The sequence below is a fragment of the Gorilla gorilla genome, chromosome 9 (assembly GCF_029281585.2).
Source record: "Gorilla gorilla gorilla isolate KB3781 chromosome 9, NHGRI_mGorGor1-v2.1_pri, whole genome shotgun sequence".
In the NCBI taxonomy this organism is placed as follows: domain Eukaryota; kingdom Metazoa; phylum Chordata; class Mammalia; order Primates; family Hominidae; genus Gorilla; species Gorilla gorilla.
This window is the reverse complement of record NC_073233.2, coordinates 91,335,409-91,356,028: the sequence shown is the minus strand read 5'-3', so window position 1 is coordinate 91,356,028 and position 20,620 is coordinate 91,335,409. Positions and strand designations below refer to the sequence as shown.

At 39.0% G+C, this 20,620-nt stretch overlaps 1 protein-coding gene across 26 annotated transcripts in view; it reads left to right on the top strand.

The window, feature by feature from the left end:
• The window catches only part of DLG2 (discs large MAGUK scaffold protein 2), a 2,193,106-nt gene extending 2,173,591 nt beyond the window's left edge, over window positions 1-19,515 (top strand). For 25 of the 26 annotated variants that reach the window (XM_055355576.2, XM_055355573.2, XM_055355572.2 and 22 more), the window contains 6 exons: window positions 1,939-1,989; window positions 2,989-3,090; window positions 5,333-5,505; window positions 7,846-7,955; window positions 12,575-12,666; window positions 14,738-19,515. In XM_055355576.2, the coding sequence (XP_055211551.2) occupies window positions 1,939-1,989; window positions 2,989-3,090; window positions 5,333-5,505; window positions 7,846-7,955; window positions 12,575-12,666; window positions 14,738-14,844 (635 nt within the window). In that variant the 3' untranslated portion in view covers window positions 14,845-19,515. The remainder of the gene's footprint in view (window positions 1-1,938; window positions 1,990-2,988; window positions 3,091-5,332; window positions 5,506-7,845; window positions 7,956-12,574; window positions 12,667-14,737) is intronic. The other variant, XM_063710713.1, reaches the window with a different exon arrangement.
• The last annotated feature ends 1,105 nt before the right edge of the window (window positions 19,516-20,620 follow it).

The window sequence follows — 20,620 nt, the reverse complement described above, 5'->3', positions numbered from 1 at the left end:
CTGTTTCCCATGACTGAAATCAGAATGCAAATTTGTTGACATCTTTCCTTATGTTAAGCACTCAATGGGGCACTGGAGACATGGTGATGAAAAAAACTCAGTTCTCGCCTTTATGAAACTCCCAGCCTAATAAGGAGGTCCAAGAGTTACCTGATATTTAAAGCTTTTGTTATCCCATGGTCAGAATTCTTCCCTTGCACATTAATTATTGAAGATTTCCCCTGTAAAGTTATAGTCTAAAATTGCAATGTTAGTCTACGATGCTTCTATCATTAAAACTATACTTTCTCCCCAAGAATTTTTATACTTCTTTAATTGACCCACAGCATTTTCCTGATGAAATAATACTAAACTAAAACCTTGAATGCATATACCCTCTACATCACTCAGGCTTTAGATAACGGGGGATTAGTAATCAATCACCTTCATGTTTTTTGGCCTAGGCTCTGTACATTTCAGTAGTTTATTCAAAGGGAATCATTCTTTTCCTGAGTACAAAAAATAGTGAATCTGACTCCTCACTGACCAAACCCCTGACCAATGTGGCAGAGTCCCCTGAACACTTCTGGGGTGGCCATGGGTACATACCACTTAGGAGGAGCATCAAGGTCCATTCTCTGTACCCTTAAGAAGTAGCTTGGCATGGTGGCGCCATTCTGAGCCCAAGCCCTCCTTGGGACTGAGATAAGATATGACTTCAGCCTGAGGCCATTTCTCACACTTGAAAAAGTAAGACACTCCTATCCCCATCCCATTCCAGCTACCCAGCCTCCAAGGAAGTCATCTGACTTCGCAGCTATACCCACATATTGCTCAATTTCCCCAAATCAGTCTCGTTATCAAAACAGTCGATCATATTAACTCTTCTTATGAAAATACCTCTCTTTCTGTGGTGCTGTGGCTATTGAAGGAGGAAAACCTGGCATTGATAGACTATGAATGTGCTTCAGGGGTGGGTGGTGAGGATATACAGCAAAGGTGAATTGCCCTTTGGTTTCAGAAGTTACCTCATATTCCACTTCTGCTCCACTATTTCTTCTAGTAGACAGAAAGTTCTTTTCAACAGCCCTAACCTATTGCTGCTCCAAAGGTTAGTCAATGCAAAAAAAAATGCAGACACTTCCGGGTTTGCATCTGAAATTGAGCTAATCCTCTGACCAATTAATTCATCCATTATATAAAATAGATGATTGAAACAATAAATGGCAAAAACCAATTTACTTTCTATGGTTATTTGTTGACTTGAGGTCCACCCTGAGTCAGAAGGCTTGTAGCAAATGACATTGGAGGGGCTGACATTTTACTACTGTGTCTTTCTTAGTTCTCTATCTGAAGTTTCAAGGCACAGTTTAGCAGCAATTATAACCAATGATGTAGGACACACCTCAATTTTTGATCTTCATTAATTGACCCACAGCATTTTCCTGACGAATTAATATTAGAGTAAAACCCTGAGTGTCCTGATGAAGTTTTTATATCATAAATGAGATAAGCATATACTTGCTTTTGAACAGTGTGCTCCTTGGGGAAATAAAATAGAAGATGAAATAAAAGGTACAGCAATTCTGATTATGTAGCAGCCATCTATTGAATTGGACCCTTTCCTTGAACTAAATGGCTTCCTTTTAAGTAGTAATGCTTGGTGTAGAGGCCATGGCATTCCATTCTCAATGCCAGACAGAAAGAAGTCTCACAGGTCATTGCCCTGCAGCAAATAGCTAGCAACCAGTTACTACTTAGAGTTATGACTGTGAAAATCTGATACTAAAATGGTGCTAAAGAGTTTTATGAGGATGAAGTTATTTTTGAATGGTTCAAGGAGAAAGAGCAAGGAGAATTAACCCTGAGCTGTGTCTGTTTCCTGTGTTTCAGAGCAGGGCTTGTCTCTGTAATATATGACTGTTAGTTCACTGTGGTTTTCTTTCCTTCTCTTCTCAGGAGGACAAGAAGACCTCATTCTTTCCTATGAGCCTGTTACAAGGCAGGAAAGTAAGTTTCCCAGCACACTTTCATTCCTAATTTCTGGGCCATAAGAGGTGACATCATTGAAGGAGGGAAAGAGTGAAGGACTAAGGAGAATAAACTCGGCTTAATGCTCTGTTGTCTTGAGACCGTACCTTACTCTTACGCTCTCTCTCACTTTCTCTCTCTTTGACCCTATCACCAAACAGACAACTTCCTGCTGAGTTTGGGCACTAATAGCACCTAAGAGAAGGATGCAGCCCTCCAGATGAGTGGTCCTCAATGGGAAGGAACACATTCAAATTACCTAAAGAGCACTAGCTACGAGACTGGTGAATAAATTCTCCTGAGAGACTGATGTCAGCTCAGTATTGAGAAGGACTTTCTAGCAGATCTGCCTAAGATATAGGCTATCTGTAAGCTGCTGCTTTTTCCTGGAGGCATTTATACAGAGGCTAATTGCTACTGACAAGGATACTGCAGAGAGAATTCAAGCATCAGATGGGGACTTGTACCCAATGAACTCTCAGGTTCCTTCTAATCCCAGATACAAGGAAATCTAGAAACCGTAGCAAAGTATAGAGAGTATTTTGATCTGGGGAAAAGAAATCATGAAAACATAAGATGTTATTACTACTAACAATTACTTTTTATAGTCATATCTAAACAATAGCCGAACAGCTGGTTTGGATTCTTTTTTCTCCCACTCAGTTGACTAAATTCAGTTGTTTTGACATTATGTAGGCAGAGCCAGAGAGTAAGCAAAACTCCTCCAAATGTTTCTTTTCATCGACAGATACTGCAGTTGCCTTTCCCTGCTAGTAGATTCCAGAAAGTAGGCACTGCCAACCTCCTGAGTGTTAAACATCAATTTCCCTATGCAAGGCTGTATGAGTAATTTATCCAGTGAAGTAATGCCCTTAGCATCTCTTACTGTCTGGCAATTAAGAATCACCCTTGCAGGACAGTTTTGCAGTTGTTTCCACGTCTTTCTCTTTACCTACATCTTCCTTTCCCATTCTGCAGTAAACTATACCCGGCCAGTGATTATCCTGGGGCCCATGAAGGATCGGATCAATGACGACTTGATATCTGAATTCCCTGATAAATTTGGCTCCTGTGTGCCTCGTAAGTGTCATTTTTCTTTCCTCTAGGAAAAAAAAAAGCTTGGATTTCTTTATGAGATGGTAAAATGTAATTCCATCCTCCAGTAGTCTCTCCAGTAATTCAAATACCAACCATTTCCGATTAGCTGAGTGCCTTATTTATTTGCCTAACACTTTTCATTTATGCTGCTGTGTGTCATTCTGTATTTAATAAAAATAATAATGTTTTCTCTAAACTGATTGTAGCCCCTTAAAAGGCAGGATGAATTTTTGTGGCCCCCAACCATTTAAAACAGCATAGGATTTATGATAGGCATCAGTATGTTTTTATAGATTGATCGAAATGCCACTGAAACATTATTTTTTATAGGATGGAAGAGATCGGAAACAAAGCCATATATTAAAATCCTCTCAGGATGACTTAGGGCCATATGTCAATCCCAAAACCCAATAGGCTTTCCCATGTTGACAGTCCCAGGTTTAGGGAGGGTGAAGACAAGAAAATGTGTGACACTTCAATTTGACCTCTAGGCCATTACAGACTTTAAACTACTTTCTTCTCATTATAGATTATCATCAGGCTTCTGGTCCCTCTGATTGTAGCCTTATTAGATTCTAACTGCTCTGCCTCTTCCCCTCCCCACCCCACCATACTTTCTCCACTCATTCACCCCGTTTACACCCCGACTCTGTCAAACAGAAATGCATGCAGACCTTCTACGTATGTAGACAGGTCCATCAGGAAATTTTAATTTATTAGATAATGGAGCTCTTACATCTGATACCAACAAATATTTCTCTTCCATTCTATGTGTTTTAAGCCTGATGCTTTCAAGTGTCTCTAACATTCCAGTACTGCAAATTTTACATGAGATACTTAAGAATAGCAGGAATTGTATGTGTCCAGTACATGGCCAAAAGACTAGGATGATTGCTGTATCTCATGAAACAATTCCCAGCAAGGGCTCTGAGAAGAGATCCTGCCATAGAACATATCCTGAGAAAGTCTTCAGACAGGAAGGAGCAAATGAAACTCCAGGTCGTTTACAGCAAGCTTCCAGCTTGCTCCTCCACTTTTGAGAGAAAGAAAACAGAAAGTACTTAAGCATTCTTCCTACTTTCCCTTTCACCTTGCATATTCTCTCTTTTTTGAATTAATAGAACCATTTTGTGATAGTCAATACATGTTCATTGTACAAAACTTCGAAAACACTAAAAAGGAAGTTAAACGAGAAAATTAGAAGTATACAAAATCCCACACAATACCCAGAGATAACATCATTGTTAATATTTTTGTACATTTCCATCTATTCTTTCTATGCATGCATTTTTTCTCTGTGATGTTTTTTTGCTTATTTAAAATTTTATATAACTATTTCAAATGATTATTATATCCCAGTTAATCATTCTTTATGAACATTTTGGTTTTTCCCTATTTTTCACTATTATGAATTGTGACAAAAATATCATCGTAATTGTGTTCTAATTATTACTTATAAAATAATATAATGAATATCTTTAAGGATAAATCTGTATCTGAAGTTTTGATCATTTTTAAAAACATATTTCTAGGAAAAAATAAGTGAGTCAAAGATTAAAAATATTTTAACAGCTTTTATTCATATTGCTAGATTGCTTTCCCCTTCTCTTCTTACCAAAAAATTTAGGTGAAATGGTTAGAGTTGCTGATTTTTAGTCCCATCTAACTGTGATTATCTTATTTTATATATGTTGAGAGTCTGAATTTTATGGTCCTTTATAGAATGTTAAGTTTTTGTTCTGACAGGTGATAATTTACTGACACAGCAGCTTCTTCCATTTGTGACATGGTTTTAGACTTTGTGAAGATGGGTGTAGAGTAAGTCTAGAGTAACCTTTTAAAATGTGGCCTTTCTGGGATCTCCATGGGTTCTGACTCAACTCCAGTGTCTTCTAGCACCATGTGATGTCTAAACTCTCCATTTGGAAATGGCCTCTAGGCAGAGAGGTGGAGTGAATGCTCTCTCATATGTTTCTCTTTTCTCAAAGATTACAGCCCTGTACTTCCTGTTGTCTGATATCAGAAAACAATTGTTTCATATATTTTGTCCAGTTTTTTAGTTGCTTATGGTGGGAGGGTAAGACTAGTACCTGTTACTATGTCATAGTTCTTCATACTACATATTTCTACATATCAATGTTGAGGATGTGGTGGAGAATATAGGTGTAAAGCAAGTTTATGGGTATAAATGCACCTTAATTTTATCATTTTTTGTTTTATAAAGATACTACGAGGCCAAAGCGAGACTACGAGGTGGATGGCAGAGACTATCACTTTGTCATTTCCAGAGAACAAATGGAGAAAGATATCCAAGAGCACAAGTTTATAGAAGCCGGCCAGTACAATGACAATTTATATGGAACCAGTGTGCAGTCTGTGAGATTTGTAGCAGAAAGAGTATGTTCACCAATCTTCTTACACCTCCCCTGAAGAAGGTTTCTAGGTTGCAAACTGCATTTTTTTTTTTTTGGTCATTACTCTTTCTTGATTGCAATTGTAAATTTTGATTTAATAATTTAAGACATCCAAGCAGAGAATCACCTTAGAGCAATGTCATTAATCTTTGTTCTAATTCCAATAAAGTATTCTCACTGACTTGGAAAAAGTAGGAAGGGGGCTTTGTCTTTGACTCACTATCTGAGGCCCCAATACACAACCTCGATTTTATTAAGGCAGGTTTACTACTTTCGTTGTAAACCAATGGGATAGCATTCCTGAATTATTTTGTTAGAGGAAGTTATTTTTTTTTTCTCTCTCTGAAAACTTGACATCCTCATGGTAGAAGAGAAGATAGATGAGAAGGGCTGCCCAGCCTTTTGCTCGCAGAAGTTCTAGCTTAGAGGAGGTGTAGATGCTGCTATTATCTTTTTGCTGGTAACTTCAGGGGCATGGAAAAGAGAAGAATGTTCAAGAGAGGGTACGATAGGAAGGCACCTGGGTGTGGCTATACAATCTGCCTACAGAGGGATCCTATTTCCTGTGAACACAGAGAACCAGTATCATAGGAGAAGATATTTGTTGGGTTGATTTGATTTGCCATGACCTTTCTCAATGTACCACTAAAGAATTAAGTAATTTTGATGTCTATCTAAGAATACACTAAGAAGTTGCATCTATTTTCCTCCCTCTCAAAAGTTCAGTTCTGTCAACTAAATGAATACTGGTTCTAGTCAAACTGTCCTGGATAATTGCACCCATTTTCCTCTTTGTTCATGTTGTTAACTTGAAATGTTCTGACTGGTGAATAATCAACCAGCATTTATACATGTTATGTGGCTGCTGCACTTCACAGATAGAAAACTTGAAATCTATTACCTAAGTAATAACGGCTTGAACCATCTTAGTGGGTTTCTCAGATAAGAAGACTTCAAGTATTCACTGGACTGTATTCATTTTCATGTGAACATTATAGATGAGATTTTAGCCCTTATTATTGATTTAGGATTGTTCCTATCTGCATAAAGTGCCTTTTTTCTCTTCTTGCATAAAGTTATTCTAGCCTCAGGGTAATGAGGACATTTCTCTCCAGGAGGTAGAATATGATGTGGCAAATGTATCTGCATATCCAGAAATGCTTTATAAAGCAGCTGCTTGCTCTGAGCACTCATTGTGGTGGAAGCCAAGTTAAATGAGGTGTGCTATAATGTAATAGCATTTTTATTTGTTAACAAACAAGAAATTTACATACCTCATGCAAGCCTTTCTCTCTTGGCATTTAACCAGCATTTAATTTATATATATATTTTTAATTATATATTTTATATGTGTGTGTATATATATATATACATATACTTTTTTTTTTTTTTGAGATGGCATTTCACTCTTATTGCCCAGGCTGGAATGCAATGGCACGGTCTCAGCTCACTGCAACCTCCACCTCCTGGGTTCAAGTGATTCTCCTGCCTCAGCCTCTCAAGTAGCTGGGATTACAGGTGCCCACCACCACGCCTGGTGAACTTTTTGTATTTTTAGCAGAGACAGGGTCTCCCCATTTTGGTCAGGCTGGTCTCGAACTCCTGATCTCAGGTGATCCACCTGCCTCGGCCTCCCAGAGTGCTAGGATTACAGGCATGAGCCACTGCACCCAGCCAACCATATGTTTAAGTTAACCATTTTTGTGTCTGCCCTCCACTAGACTGAGTACCTTGCAGACAGGATATGTACAAGTACTTGGAAAAATTCACATTATTCTCAATCTTCCACACTGAATGTTGGGCAGGGTGAGACAATGAGGTGTCTTTTTTCCAACCAACAATTCTGTTAGTGCTCCAGACTTGGGTTTGCATGCTCCTAGCACTAAATTATTGGGCAAGTTAGTTAGTGTGAGTCTTCTGTAAAATGCAGCTGATAATACCTACCTCAGAGATGTGGGAATTTCTTCTGACAATTGTGTTCAGAGATGGTTTTTAAACTTCATGAGAATAGACTCAGTCACATAACATACGGCTGCATGTCATCTTTGTGTGTTACATCAGGTATTTAACTGAGAGAACACATGTAAAATGTCCAGTCCAGTAGCAGACACTTTGTAAGGGGCTAGTTAGTATTAGTTATTGTAAACACTCAATGATGACCCTATATATCGATTTTTATTTACTCTTTGCAGTGATCTTTTTCTGACTTTAGAAATCCAGCATCCCCTACCTTCCTCTAAAACCTACATACATTAGTTTCCTTTTGTTGGATTATGGCCATGCTTCCTACATTAACTTCATATTTTTCTTCTCTTTCTACCAGGGCAAACACTGTATACTTGATGTATCAGGAAATGCTATCAAGCGGTTACAAGTTGCCCAGCTCTATCCCATTGCCATCTTCATAAAACCCAGGTCTCTGGAACCTCTTATGTGAGTAGAGGGCATTGGAGGCCTTCATCCAACTGACTCCCTGTTCTGTATTATACTGCAAATTACTAAAAGGATTTTGCTGGGAATGCTTACAAATGGGAAATGCCATTGTTGATTTTTCAGCATTCTCTTTTTTTGAAGATGTATCAAAGTTCTTTTAAACAACTAGAAACATAATGTCAGTGATTTCTTTTTTTCACATCCCTCATTTTAACAATAATAGTAATTCCTTAAAACATCTTCAATAATGTTTCCTGATTTTTATTGTTTTACTTCACGGATTGTTTTCTTTGTTAGTTTTTGAGGTTTTGTTGTTGTTGTTTTGAGGATAGCTTGGCTTGATTTGGTTTTTTGGTTTGCTTTTGTTTTCCAAATGATAGGAAGCAATCATTTTTTAATTGTCTCATACTTCTGAGGCAGGTCTATAAGTAAATCTTTTTAAATGTGTAGATTTTTTATAGAGAGAGCAGACAACGTTTGAGACTTTTTTCATTGGCATTTTCCTCGGTTCTCTAATAGAATTCTAATGTTTCTTAATTAAAACTTTACATACATAGAACATCGTTCTTAATAGAGTTTTCTTAGTGGCGTGGCAGTAAAACATCTGTAACTTAAACCAGTAGCTTCATACCTGTGCACTCAGGGATTTTTCTTTTTTTTTTTTTCTCCTCCAAAGGACTTGTGAAATAACTTCTTTCAAGAACCATTAAACAAAGTGGGCAGACATTCACGATCTGACTGTAAAGTCAGTATAGGCAACTCCCATTCACAAAGGTGAAGCTACAGTAGATACAGAAAAGGGGCTACCAGCAGGGACCTGAAAATTGATCAGGCAAGATTTGGTTCTTTGCTTTGCCACTGATCAGTTAAGTAACCTTGGGCAAATTGCTTGACCTTTCTAAGATTTAGCTCCTCACCTCGAAACGAGGCATACTAATAAATACCTCATAGAGCTAGTATAAAGGTTAAATAACAAGATTAGGAATTTAGTAAAGCTGTTCATGTACTCTTTGGCATATGGTAAGTACTCAATAAATAATACCTATTATTATTGTAAAAGATATAAAATTACTTCATTATAAAGGAATAAAACTATTTTATCATTATAAAACACATAAACAGTACCTCTTCCATGACAGTTCAAGAGATAATGCAAATGTGTCTGTCATGAGGGCCTTGATCAAATTTTGCCTTCATCTGAGCCTCAAGACCATAGTGTTTGACAGGGTTCAGGAGTGAACCACAGAGTACTGGAAAACAATGTTTATGGAAGGACTGAAGAAACAGAAATTATTTAATCCCAGTGGTGAAAGCAATTGCTTACAGAGGATATTAACTAACTGTTCTGTGTCTCCTCTGAAGACAAAGAAGCAAAGCAAACTGCAGCAGCTGGAGTGGCAGCCTGAGAGAATTAAGTTAAATACATAGTTGAGCTCTGGGGAAATAGCCAGAGATGTATCTTGAAAGCAGAATATAGTCCCATATATAAAAAATGGACGAGGATTCTTACCAGGATAAAAAAAGTAAGATCGGGAGGTCACTGACAGTACCTTCAGCCCCATGAATTTAGGTATTAAATTATAATATAAAGAGTTTTTCCCATGGCTGGCACATGGAAAAATATGTACTAATGATAAAATAATGATTCTTAATATTATCATCCCCAATAGCATGTATTAAATTTCTCCTTGTATAGGATACTATGTCGGGCATTGCACAAAGTGAATTAAGCAAGTACAAATTTCATGATGTAAAATTGATTTATAATCTGTCAAGAGCCTCATAAATATAAGTAATGCTAACATTAATGAGAAGAAAAATAGTCCTTACTTCCTGGGAACAGCCATCTTAAAGGCCTGTTTCAGAAATAGAAAAATAAATCTTCATATTGTAAACACTCAGTGGGATAAATGGCTTCCCAGGGGAATGAGGCCTGAGGGAACGACAGCAGTGGCACATTTGGTCCAGTGCAATATTAGGAGACAGTCCCATCTGGCACTCCATAGGAGAAGGTCTACTGCCTTCCACAACTATGAGATGACTTATTTTAGTTATGCCTTAGGGCACTGTCACAGCCACTTATCACCAAGGAAAGTTAAACGTACTAAAGGCTGGATTTCACAATAAGGACAGTGAATCTGACATAATTTGCTGCAGCCATATTCATGGGTCTCAAGTGCAGTGATGGTGACATTCAGACCAATGCAATCTACCTACTAAAGGTTGGATGTTTACTTTACAGTTCACTCTTTTCCAAGGCTTTTACTCCAGGAGCAAAGCTGCCATGAATTGCCCATTCCCCAGAGAGGAGTGAATGCTAGGTCAGCCGGAACAAAAGCATGACAGCTGTCACATTTACACATTGATACATCATCACACACATTATTTCTCAAGTGCATCATCCACATCAAATCACAGAGCTTATTAGCACATACATAGCTGACTCTTCAGAGGAGCATAAAATCAAGGATGTGTATGAAAGGGATGTTCTTTTTATATTGTGCCACCATCTGACTTCTGTTCCCTTTCCACGTGGCAATGTCCCTTCACCCTGCCACTTCCAATCTGCTTTTACCTTCCTGCTCCCATGATGCTCTGTGTTTACTTCTGTCTTCAACTATCTTATAATTATGTTTATTTGTCTAGCTCCCCATTTGTTCATTCATTCATTCATTTACTCATTTATTCATTCAACAAATAAATGTTGAGTCAGTCTCCGTGCCACATGCTGACAAACAAGCCATGGTGTTCGCCCTCAAAGAATTACTGATCAGTCAAGGAGACAAAATAAATTCACAGGTCAGAGAATAAAAACCTAAACTAAGTCATTGCTGTAATCAGTAAAAAGGGAATTCAGAGAAGACAGAATTCTTGGAAGGCAGGTCGAAGATGATCCAGAGCCATGTGATTTCTTTCTTTGAGACAGGGTCTTGCTCTGTCCAGCCCAAGCTGGAGTGTAGTGGTGCCATCATGGCTCACTGCAGTCATGACCTCGTGGGCTCAAGCCATGTTCCCACCTCAGCCTCCCAAGTAGCTGGGACTAAAGGTATGTGCCACCATGCCCAGCTAATGTTTGTATTTTTTTTGTGGAGACAGGGTTTCACCCTGTTGCCCAGGCTGGTCTTGAACTCCTGAGTACAAGTGATCCACCTGCCTCAGCCTCCCAAGGTGTTGGGATTACAGACGTGAACCACTGTGCCTGGCCCACATGATTTCTTGACATCTGGAGCAAATATTCATCTTTCTCTGAAGAGTGTCCCTTGGTTTAGCCCAGCATCTTCTCCACCCACGAGTAACATCCATTCACAGCATGTACGGCTGAGACTGTTTGGAAGAAAAATTATACATAACACCCCTCAGGACAAGATGAGTTTAGCAACAAGAGTTCAGGAAATTCTCACTTCTTTGTATTTCAGCCATTAATGTCTAATGTCAATATATTGTTTTTTTTTCCAAATAGCCTCTTTTGAAAGATATCAAGTCTTGGTATAATAGGAAATTTAACTGAAAATTGGTTTAAAAAACCAAAACCTTGAGTTCTTACCCCAGATTACTCTTTGTTAAATACACAGCCTTAAGCACATCCCTTCTTGCCTCTGTTACTTGCTCTTGAAAGGAATTGACTAAGGCCAGATGTTTCAGACCCAGATCTCTGGCTTCCTAAGCAGCATGCAAGATGGTAATGATTTCAGAAATTCTACATGCACCTGTGATGCATCCTGATCAGCCAACCAAATTGCATTTGGCGGGACATTTTTTTTTTTTTAACACCTGGAAGACCCGGAAAGATAAAGCTGCCAGTACTTAAGAATCAATAGATTAGGTTTTAGAGAGAATTCAAGAATTTTTCATTTCTCTCCCACCTTGATTTATCCTTGAGCCTTTTTAAAAAAATTTTATATATAATAGTTGTACTAATTTTTGGAGTATATGTCATATTTTAATACCTGTATACAATGTATAATGATCAAATCAGGGTATCTGGAATATCCATCACCAGAAATGTTTTGGGAACATTACAGTTATTCTCTTCTAGCTATTTTGAAATATTCGTATAACTGCATTTTATACCCCTTAACCAGCTTCTCTTCATCTCCCCTCCTGCCTTCCCTTCCCAGTCTCTGATAACTACCATTCTACTCTCACATTTCAGAGAGTCTGAGATACACTAGAACAAACTCCAAGAAAGGGTGGCCAGGAAAGTTCAGATTTAGAAATCACATCCAATGAGGGGATAGATGAAGCAATAGGACAGTTTATTCTGAAGGAGTAGAAGCCTCAAGACACACTTAAGCACTTTACTTAAATATCCTAGGGCCTACCATGGAGGATATTAGGTCCCTGCAGAACAGGGACCAGTGACTACAAATCATAAGGAGACATATTTGGCTTCAATCCAATGTGGGACCAAGAGACTGCCCTTTGAGAGAATGAGCTTTCTGGCCGGGAGTCCTTGTTGCTGAAATTATTCCAGCACAGAGGAGTCCTGAATGAAGACTAAAAACCTGTTGCTAAGATTACACTATGTTTTCTGCAGGATTTATTTTTGCCATACATTTTAATTTTTTAGGATTTGGAATATTCCCTTTATGTTCTAATACAAACCCTCATTTTCCCAGGGAGATGAATAAGCGTCTAACAGAGGAACAAGCCAAGAAAACCTATGATCGAGCAATTAAGCTAGAACAAGAATTTGGAGAATATTTTACAGGTAAGTTCACTTTTACCCTGGTAGTGTGAGAAAGGGGATAAACTGTCTGACATTTGGCATAGAGAGGGCTCTGGGCCTGGTGTACTTGTGCCCTAAAACCTTCCTGTTGAGAATCCCTAATATCTGTTTCATATACAAGGAGTCTCCCTCTGCTTCACCCATTTTGATGTAAAACCCTGGGTTCTCCTGAGAGCTCAGCTGCAGCCAGCTCCCAGGTTCCCACCAGCCCTACCCAAAACCATGGGCAGGAGATACCCCTGAGCTATCTCCTACCATGAAAAGGATTTTAGGCATTGCTACCTAATTAAACTATCTCCCTGATATCATCAGAAAACTTGAAAAACAAAATTTTAGGGCTCAAAATGGTCAGTGTCCAAAGCAGTTACTCTTGAGAAGAAGCCTGGAGGCCTCCATCCCCAGCTCCATGAGCTCTCATCAGTGTCCCTATCAGCAGCACCTGAACAAGATGCTTAAAACTTCCTCATGTTTCAGTTCACTGTGTCAAGTCTCAACCAAAACTGCTTTTTTTTTTTCTTTTTAAATGTTTCCTTGGAAACATGAAGGGGAATAGAGGTTTTCTTCTCCTGGAGAGCCTGAGTTCTGAGTTCTGTATTCCTATGTGCTTTCATAGAACACTGAGTAATCAGACTTTGTGAAATTTGCCTTACACCTGGTTCCCAGAGGTTTAAAAACAAGAACTTTCGAGCTGGGCTTATGCCTCTAATCCCAGCACTTTGGGAGGCTGAGGTGGGTGGATCACCTGAGGTCAGGAGTTCGAGACCAGCCTGGCCAACATAGTGAAACCCCTGTCTCTACTAAAAATACAAAAAATTAGCTGGGTGTGGTGGCAGGCACCTGTAATCCCAGCTACTAGGGAGGCTGAGACAGGAGAATCACTTGAACCCAGGAGGTGGAGGTCGCAGTGAGCCGAGATCGTGCTACTGCACTCCAGCCTGGGCAACAAGGGTGAAATTCTGTCTCAAAAAAAAAAAAAAAAAAAAAACCCAAGAACTTTCTTCCTGGATTACCATATGTGAAGTTAGATGTTTTATTTTTTACCTTACTCAGAATATAGAAAGTGTCAGTGTCTTAGCAGTTTGTAAATATCTTGAATCAGGTAATATTAAGTAATCTGTCAATAACCAAGATACGAGCTGTGTTTCATCCTAAAAGAACATCCAGGTAGGAGAAACAAAAGTGTACATTTTGACAGTGGTTTATATTTTGTATACAATACAATAATATATTCTGAGGATTGTTTTTAAATATCTAAATCATCTTTCAGTAATTTATTTTTAAGACCTAGTGTCATATGGATAATACTGATGTGTTTTGGAAATCTTTCTACAAGATAACTTTTGTTCAAATGAGACAATAAAATGTACTTAAATCTACTCCAAGTGACTTAGTGTTTTAGGAGATACACAACTGAGCAGTTTGTTTATATTTCTTCCTATTTATGTTTCTTATAAATAGTGGACTTATGGTATTCTCAATATGAATAGCCCTGTATGGTAAAAATCTCAAGTTACCAGAGATTTGGGGAATTAATGGGTTTTCCTATTAAGGGCTTTGAGGGTTGGGAGGCTAACTAAACTTCCCTCTAAAATCTTCATTATTTCCTCAGTGTCTACAATATCTGAATTTCTGCTGCTGCCAAAATAAGTAAATATAGAGACTGTAAGTCCAGTTTTCTTTTCTAAATAGGGAGCTCTCAGTCTGAAAATTGATCATTGCCCAGCTCAGTGCCTGGCTCAGAGTAGGCACCCATAAAATATTGGTTAAATAGATGAGTGATAAATTGTCCAGTGCTACAGACAGACATGTAGAAAGTGCAAAGACTGTGAAGCATTTGTTACTGATCCAGGATATCCATTAAAAGCATTTCTAAAAATCATGAATGTAACTTTGCTTATATGAATTTTCTGCTTCTTCTTACTAATGAAAAATAATATGAAGCTTCCTGATGAGTCATCTGCTACTGATTTGAGCCTCCAATGTGTAAGTGATGATTGTTCTTCACCATCCAGGAAATTATTTCTAATTCTGGGTGTGTTTGCTTTTGTTACAGCTATTGTCCAAGGAGATACTTTAGAAGATATATATAACCAATGCAAGCTTGTTATTGAAGAGCAATCTGGGCCTTTCATCTGGATTCCCTCAAAGGAAAAGTTATAAATTAGCTACTGCGCCTCTGACAACGACAGAAGAGCATTTAGAAGAACAAAATATATATAACATACTACTTGGAGGCTTTTATGTTTTTGTTGCATTTATGTTTTTGCAGTCAATGTGAATTCTTATGAATGTACAACACAAACTGTATGAAGCCATGAAGGAAACAGAGGGGCCAAAGGGTGGGACAGAAAAGACATTGCAGTATGAAGGAAGGCTTTGGTTTGCTCAAAGTGCCAGGTGTAGGGATGAACCTCTGACGGGCTTTCTGCCCAAGAGATGAGATGAGAGCCTCCTCACCCCAGCAGATGTCCAGAGCTGATTTAGCTGCAGAGCTCTCTGTGTCTTTTGCTTTAAAGAAAAATTGCCAGCACTCGAACCTCATCAACCTTCCCATTACCCACATCTGTAATTGGTACACTTTGAATTTTATAACTATGCACATCTTTTGATTTCTTAACAAGCAAATGAAAGAAAGAAGGAAAAAAGAAAGGAATCCCTTTGGAGATGACATACTATCAGGGAAGGATAAGTGTGTAGTTTTTTGACTGGCATCTGCAAAGACAAGAATTTCATAAAATTTGCAAGCGTATGGAGGACTAACCTCACTGACAGGAGGGGATTCCACCTGGGATTAGCTTTATGATTGTTGATTGCCTATTTTGCCATTTATAAACTGAAAGAAGGCACTAAAGATGAGAATAATTTATACAATAAAAATATATTAAATGTATAGAAACAAATTTCTATAGGTTAAAAAAGTTTTGTGAAATATTTTGTAAAGACTAATATTGAAAGACTAAATGTATGCAACATCAGCAGATGATCAAATTCAAGAACTGAAAGTTGCACTCTCCCTTTTGTTGCCAATGATCCGTTAAGAGCATCTGAGTTCCTTTTAAGTCTGACAAAGACTTCTTCCTCACTTACCTCCCTTCCACATTAGTGATACACTCTCATGCAGCACATCCCTTAATGAGTTGCCCTTATGGATATTTTTGGAAGACATTTGGTTAATGCATTTTTTTATGCTGATGGCTTTTCAGAGACAAACTTATGCAAATGATCTAAAGGGAAGTTTTTGCTTTTCTCTAGTTAAATAACCTGAGCCTGCCATGCAAATAGTTGAATAACTTTGTTCCTAGTTACTGACATACAATTCTTAAAGGACCATTTAGCATTTTGGCCAACAATGAGTAATTAGGATTAGTACCTTTTTGTTTTACAGAGTAACTGAGAGTTTTGTAACATCCAGAAATGGTATTAGAGCCAATGAGAGATCTGTTCCTAGATGCACTATTTCTTTGAGGAAGAGAGAGAAGAGAAGTGTCTGGTTGGGGGTGAGGGGGTGCAGACTTTTTTGTTTCTATGTACAGAGCAAAGAGATAGAGTCACAAGGAAAGACAATTAATGACTTTGAGCTCAACCAATTGAACTGCCTTTCTTGGAGCTGCACCTGGACCAAGTTTATTTTTTAACAATTAATTATAATAACGATGATTTAAAAAAAGAAACCTCCCAAAGCCTATAAACTGAACTAGAAGAGTTGGTTTCCCACTTTAGAGTGGATGGCGACATCAGCATTGCTTTTGCCCATGGTGTTTAGGGAGAGACTTTTCAGTGATAATAACCACTCTACTCTGGGTTCTGTGCATGCCCAGACTAAGCCCCATCGCCTTATTTCTGGGGTACATCCAGACCTGGCAGGGATTCTGCCACACTGTGCAGCAAACCAGCATGTAGGCTGGGTAGGAGAGCAAGAGATAGAGCCATCAGAGTGATGGGGCTTCTTCACAGTAAGAACATCGGAGCTTAGAATGAGAGTCTCTTTCCAAAAACAGGCATTGTTCATCTTACGCTAAACATCATTGTCTGCCTGGCTACAGTCACCAAAACAAAACAGAAATGCAAAATTATGCATCTTCCCATAGTCCTGAGGCTTCCTTTTCCAATGGAAGGGCTAGCAATGCATTTTCCCTCTCATGAAAGTTAAATTTCCAGAGACTTCCTTAGATTGCTCAAAATGTTAAAGATATGTCCATGTCTGCAATTCGCCAGTTTCAGGTCAAGGCCTACTTTCATCAATATTGCTCCCAGAAGTTTTCTGACACCAGAATGCCATTCCTGATCCCAGCTCTATTTTTAGGCCACCACGATAACTTCTTTGGTTTCTCAACTGAGCATGCAACCATTTATTTAAAAGACTGTCATTAATGAGTAGATGTTTTCGCGGGTCGTGTGATGTGCTTTCCATTTACTAGTGTTGCTGTGGCTAAGTACAATCAAACTGAACCACCAACCCTTGGTTTTGTAGTAATATAACTATTTATTTTCCTAGTGTAGATGCTTTCAGATTAGAATTGGCATTTGCACTGATTTTTTTATGTAGATTTATATAAATATATAGATACATATATATTTGCTTGAAGAATCACCAAGCAAATTGGTGAGAGGGTCTTTTCCAATAGAATTTACACCTCCATTTGTTGTGTTGTCTTGCACTTCCCAGTGTTGATGTCTCTATGGCTCCAATGAACTGGTGTATTTTGCAGCAAATCTGATGACTTGTATGGAAATGGCATGAAAGTTACCCAGATTACATCTGGTGCAAATGCACTCGGAGCCTGGGGCCAGACTGGTGCTAACACTGCAAACTTTGTCCAGAGCTCTCTCCAACCTGAAGGCTTGCTGGGGGTGCAATGTCACCTTCACACATGCTGGGCCCTTTCAGAAAAGTGCCAGATCGTGTAACTGGTGCTATTTTTCATGCTCTGGTACAATGTGTAGCACCACGGGGGTCTCAGCTTTACCAAAATCAAAATTCCATTTGTCAGCTAAGTGCAGAGGCATTTGTTTTTTGCTCTCCTCCCACAGAATTGTCGGCCATTTATTTGCAGGCCTTTTGCGGGATTTCTTGGCTATTTATTTGCAGGCCTTTTTTCCCAGCCCCAAATTCTTGGGTTGGCTCTGTCTGCTTAAAGAGCCTGTCTTCACAAAGCTGCACTCGGGTGCCTCTGTGCGCTGTCTTAGATCCTACTGCCGGCCCTTCAGGACTCCGAGCCAGGAAAGAACTCTCCAACCTCTGGCTCGAGACTCTACTTTTTTTCTCATTCTTTTCCTTACTCTCCTCCTCCTTCTATTTCTGACTAATTCCATCTCTTTTTTTTTTTGTTGTTCCTCTCCTTTTCCTATTCCTCCTTCCCACCGTCTCTGAGTTGTTGACTTTCTCCTATAATCCTTCTCTATTCCCTTTCTCTTTTTGTCCACCTCTCCTTTAGTCTCTGTTTCTCTGCCCTTCTTATTCCTCTTCTGTCCTTTCTCCTCTCCTCAAATCTCTGATCATCTTCTCCCGTACATCCCTGTATTGATTTTTCTGTCCTCTAAAGGGCTCATGGCTGATTCAGACAGCAAGTCCATGCACTGGACTAATGACACAAATACTTTAGGTCGCCGTTTCACCTACTCAGCCCAGAAAGTAAAGCTGAGCATGAGGCCCTGACCTGGAGCCTGCTCCAGCCCGCCTCCCGGAGCCAGCCTGCACCGTTGCCCTGGCAGCGATGATGCATGTGCTGTGGGCCCTGCCGGCGCCTGAGTGCCTCTGCCTGAACACTGCTCCTAAGTGAGCCCACTCCCAGCACTACCGCATGGCTCTGAGGACATTTTCTTTCAATAAAGGCAGACTCTGGCCCCAATTATTCTGATAGCAAACCTCTTCCTCGTCATTGAAGCCATGCCATCACCTTGGTTTGGAGAGAGACATTTTTTTTCCCCATTCATAGGCTTTCTTTTTCCCATTTTTATGTGAAGCCCCCTCTGCTTTTCAGCTGGTGATTGCTCTGGTGAGACTGAATGGACTTGCTGGTGAAATGAAATCTCTTCTTTCCTGTCTTGGTCCTGCCTAAATTCCTACAAATATATTTAAGCCAAGGACTCAGGCTAATTCCTAAGTTGATCACATTAATTTGTCACTCCTAGAGGGAAAAAGATCAATTCCCTTGAAGCATGTGGAGTACCTCCTGTGACAGCTGACTTGCCAGGGGACTCCCTACAGAATTCTGTGATATACATTTTACTTCTGTGTATGTATGGTATATATGGTATGTATACCATGTACACACATGTTACATTGAGTATGAATGACTGTGGTTGGAAACCCACACACACACTCAAGTCTGTAAATATCCTTCCTCACTGAAACCTGTGCTTTGGAAATCATTTCTTGTACAGCTGTGCAGTTTCTTGTAACAGCTGAGGACAAAGCTAAGACAGGCGGACAATTTAGACAAAGATCATCTAAAGAGTACAGTATCTCCCTAGCAACTCATGAGGACAGACAACCAAGTGGCAAGGTTGACTCCCAATGGGATGGCAGACTTTTCTTCTCTCCTTTTTGAGTTTGTGTTTCCTAAGTGTTTCTTAACTTCTGAGTGCACCAGGCTGTACCCGTTAGATCCTTTCAATATGACAGTTTTGTGCTTCTCTCTGACAGGATGTTTCTCCATCGAGCTGTAGCGCAGGATGGGAGGGAGGTGGGAATACTCCTTGCCTAGGCTGGAGTTTACAGAGACACTGCACAGCTTACACTCCTGTTAAGTGTAAATATTCAACACTTCCATTCCATTTGTGTAAAAAATAAAGCACACACGATTATAAAATCAAGATGTATATTTCATACTCAGTGTGTCTGTGCATATTTATTGCGTTTCTAGTTGTCAGCAGTGGGTGGCCCCATTGTAAAAATGCCTGATAGAGTGTTTATAAACATGTCATGGTTTTATTATAAGATATAAATATTAAAACATTTTATACTTTATAGCAAATGATTTTCTCCCAAAGCATAATTTGTCTTATTTCATAAGGAATAGAATCACTCACGTCTATTTTTATCAATTTTGTCTCTGATTCCAGAGCTAAAATGCAATTAGGGTGGGTATGCCCTGAGAAGTATTGGCACTGCTGAGAGGAAGTGAAAGTGCTGTTTTTGCATATTCTTAAATATTTGGTTACCATCTTGCCTGCTTTTAATCCGGATTTTTCCAAAAGTGAACAATGTATTAAAAGATAGATTTTTAAAGATGCTCACAGCTATGTGAGGGGAAAAATCAATTTCCCAGTGTCAAACTGTGGGATTCCAGAAGATATTAAGGATACAGAAAAATAATTTTTTTCTTATCTGAAACATTATGCAAAGAAAGGCATAAACTGGGGAGGAGGTATCATTGTCTTATACACCCTGGAGCTCCAAAGATTTGACCATATCAAAAATGTCGGGTTTGGGAATCTGGATCTGCCAGATAATGTTCTAAATTTTTCACTTCAGGTTAAATACATGCCTTGTCATATTGACATTTAGCCAGGTTTCACAGCTAGAGAACCAAAACAAATTCTACTCATGAAAGAGGTGAAATTTTGCATCAAAGCAATTGCTTTGGATTATGCTTTGTTTCATGATAAACTCTCATATAACTGAATCAGCCATTTGGGAAGCCAGACTGGTTGTTCATACCATCCTGGCCATCAGGAATCTGCCAGGTGTCCTAAAGCTGTCCTTGGTGCTGGGTAGTGAACAAAGACTCTCAGACATGGTATAAGAAGACATTGACTGAGGCTGCAAGACGTGTGGACCTTAAATTTTGACAATTATGCAATTTTCAACATTTGCACAGTCTCACCTGGTTTAATATTAATGGTGACAACTGTACACAAAGCCAGATTCACTTCAATAATGGATGTGTTCATAAGAAGCTAGAAGAGCATTCAGCTTTACTCTGTGTCCTGT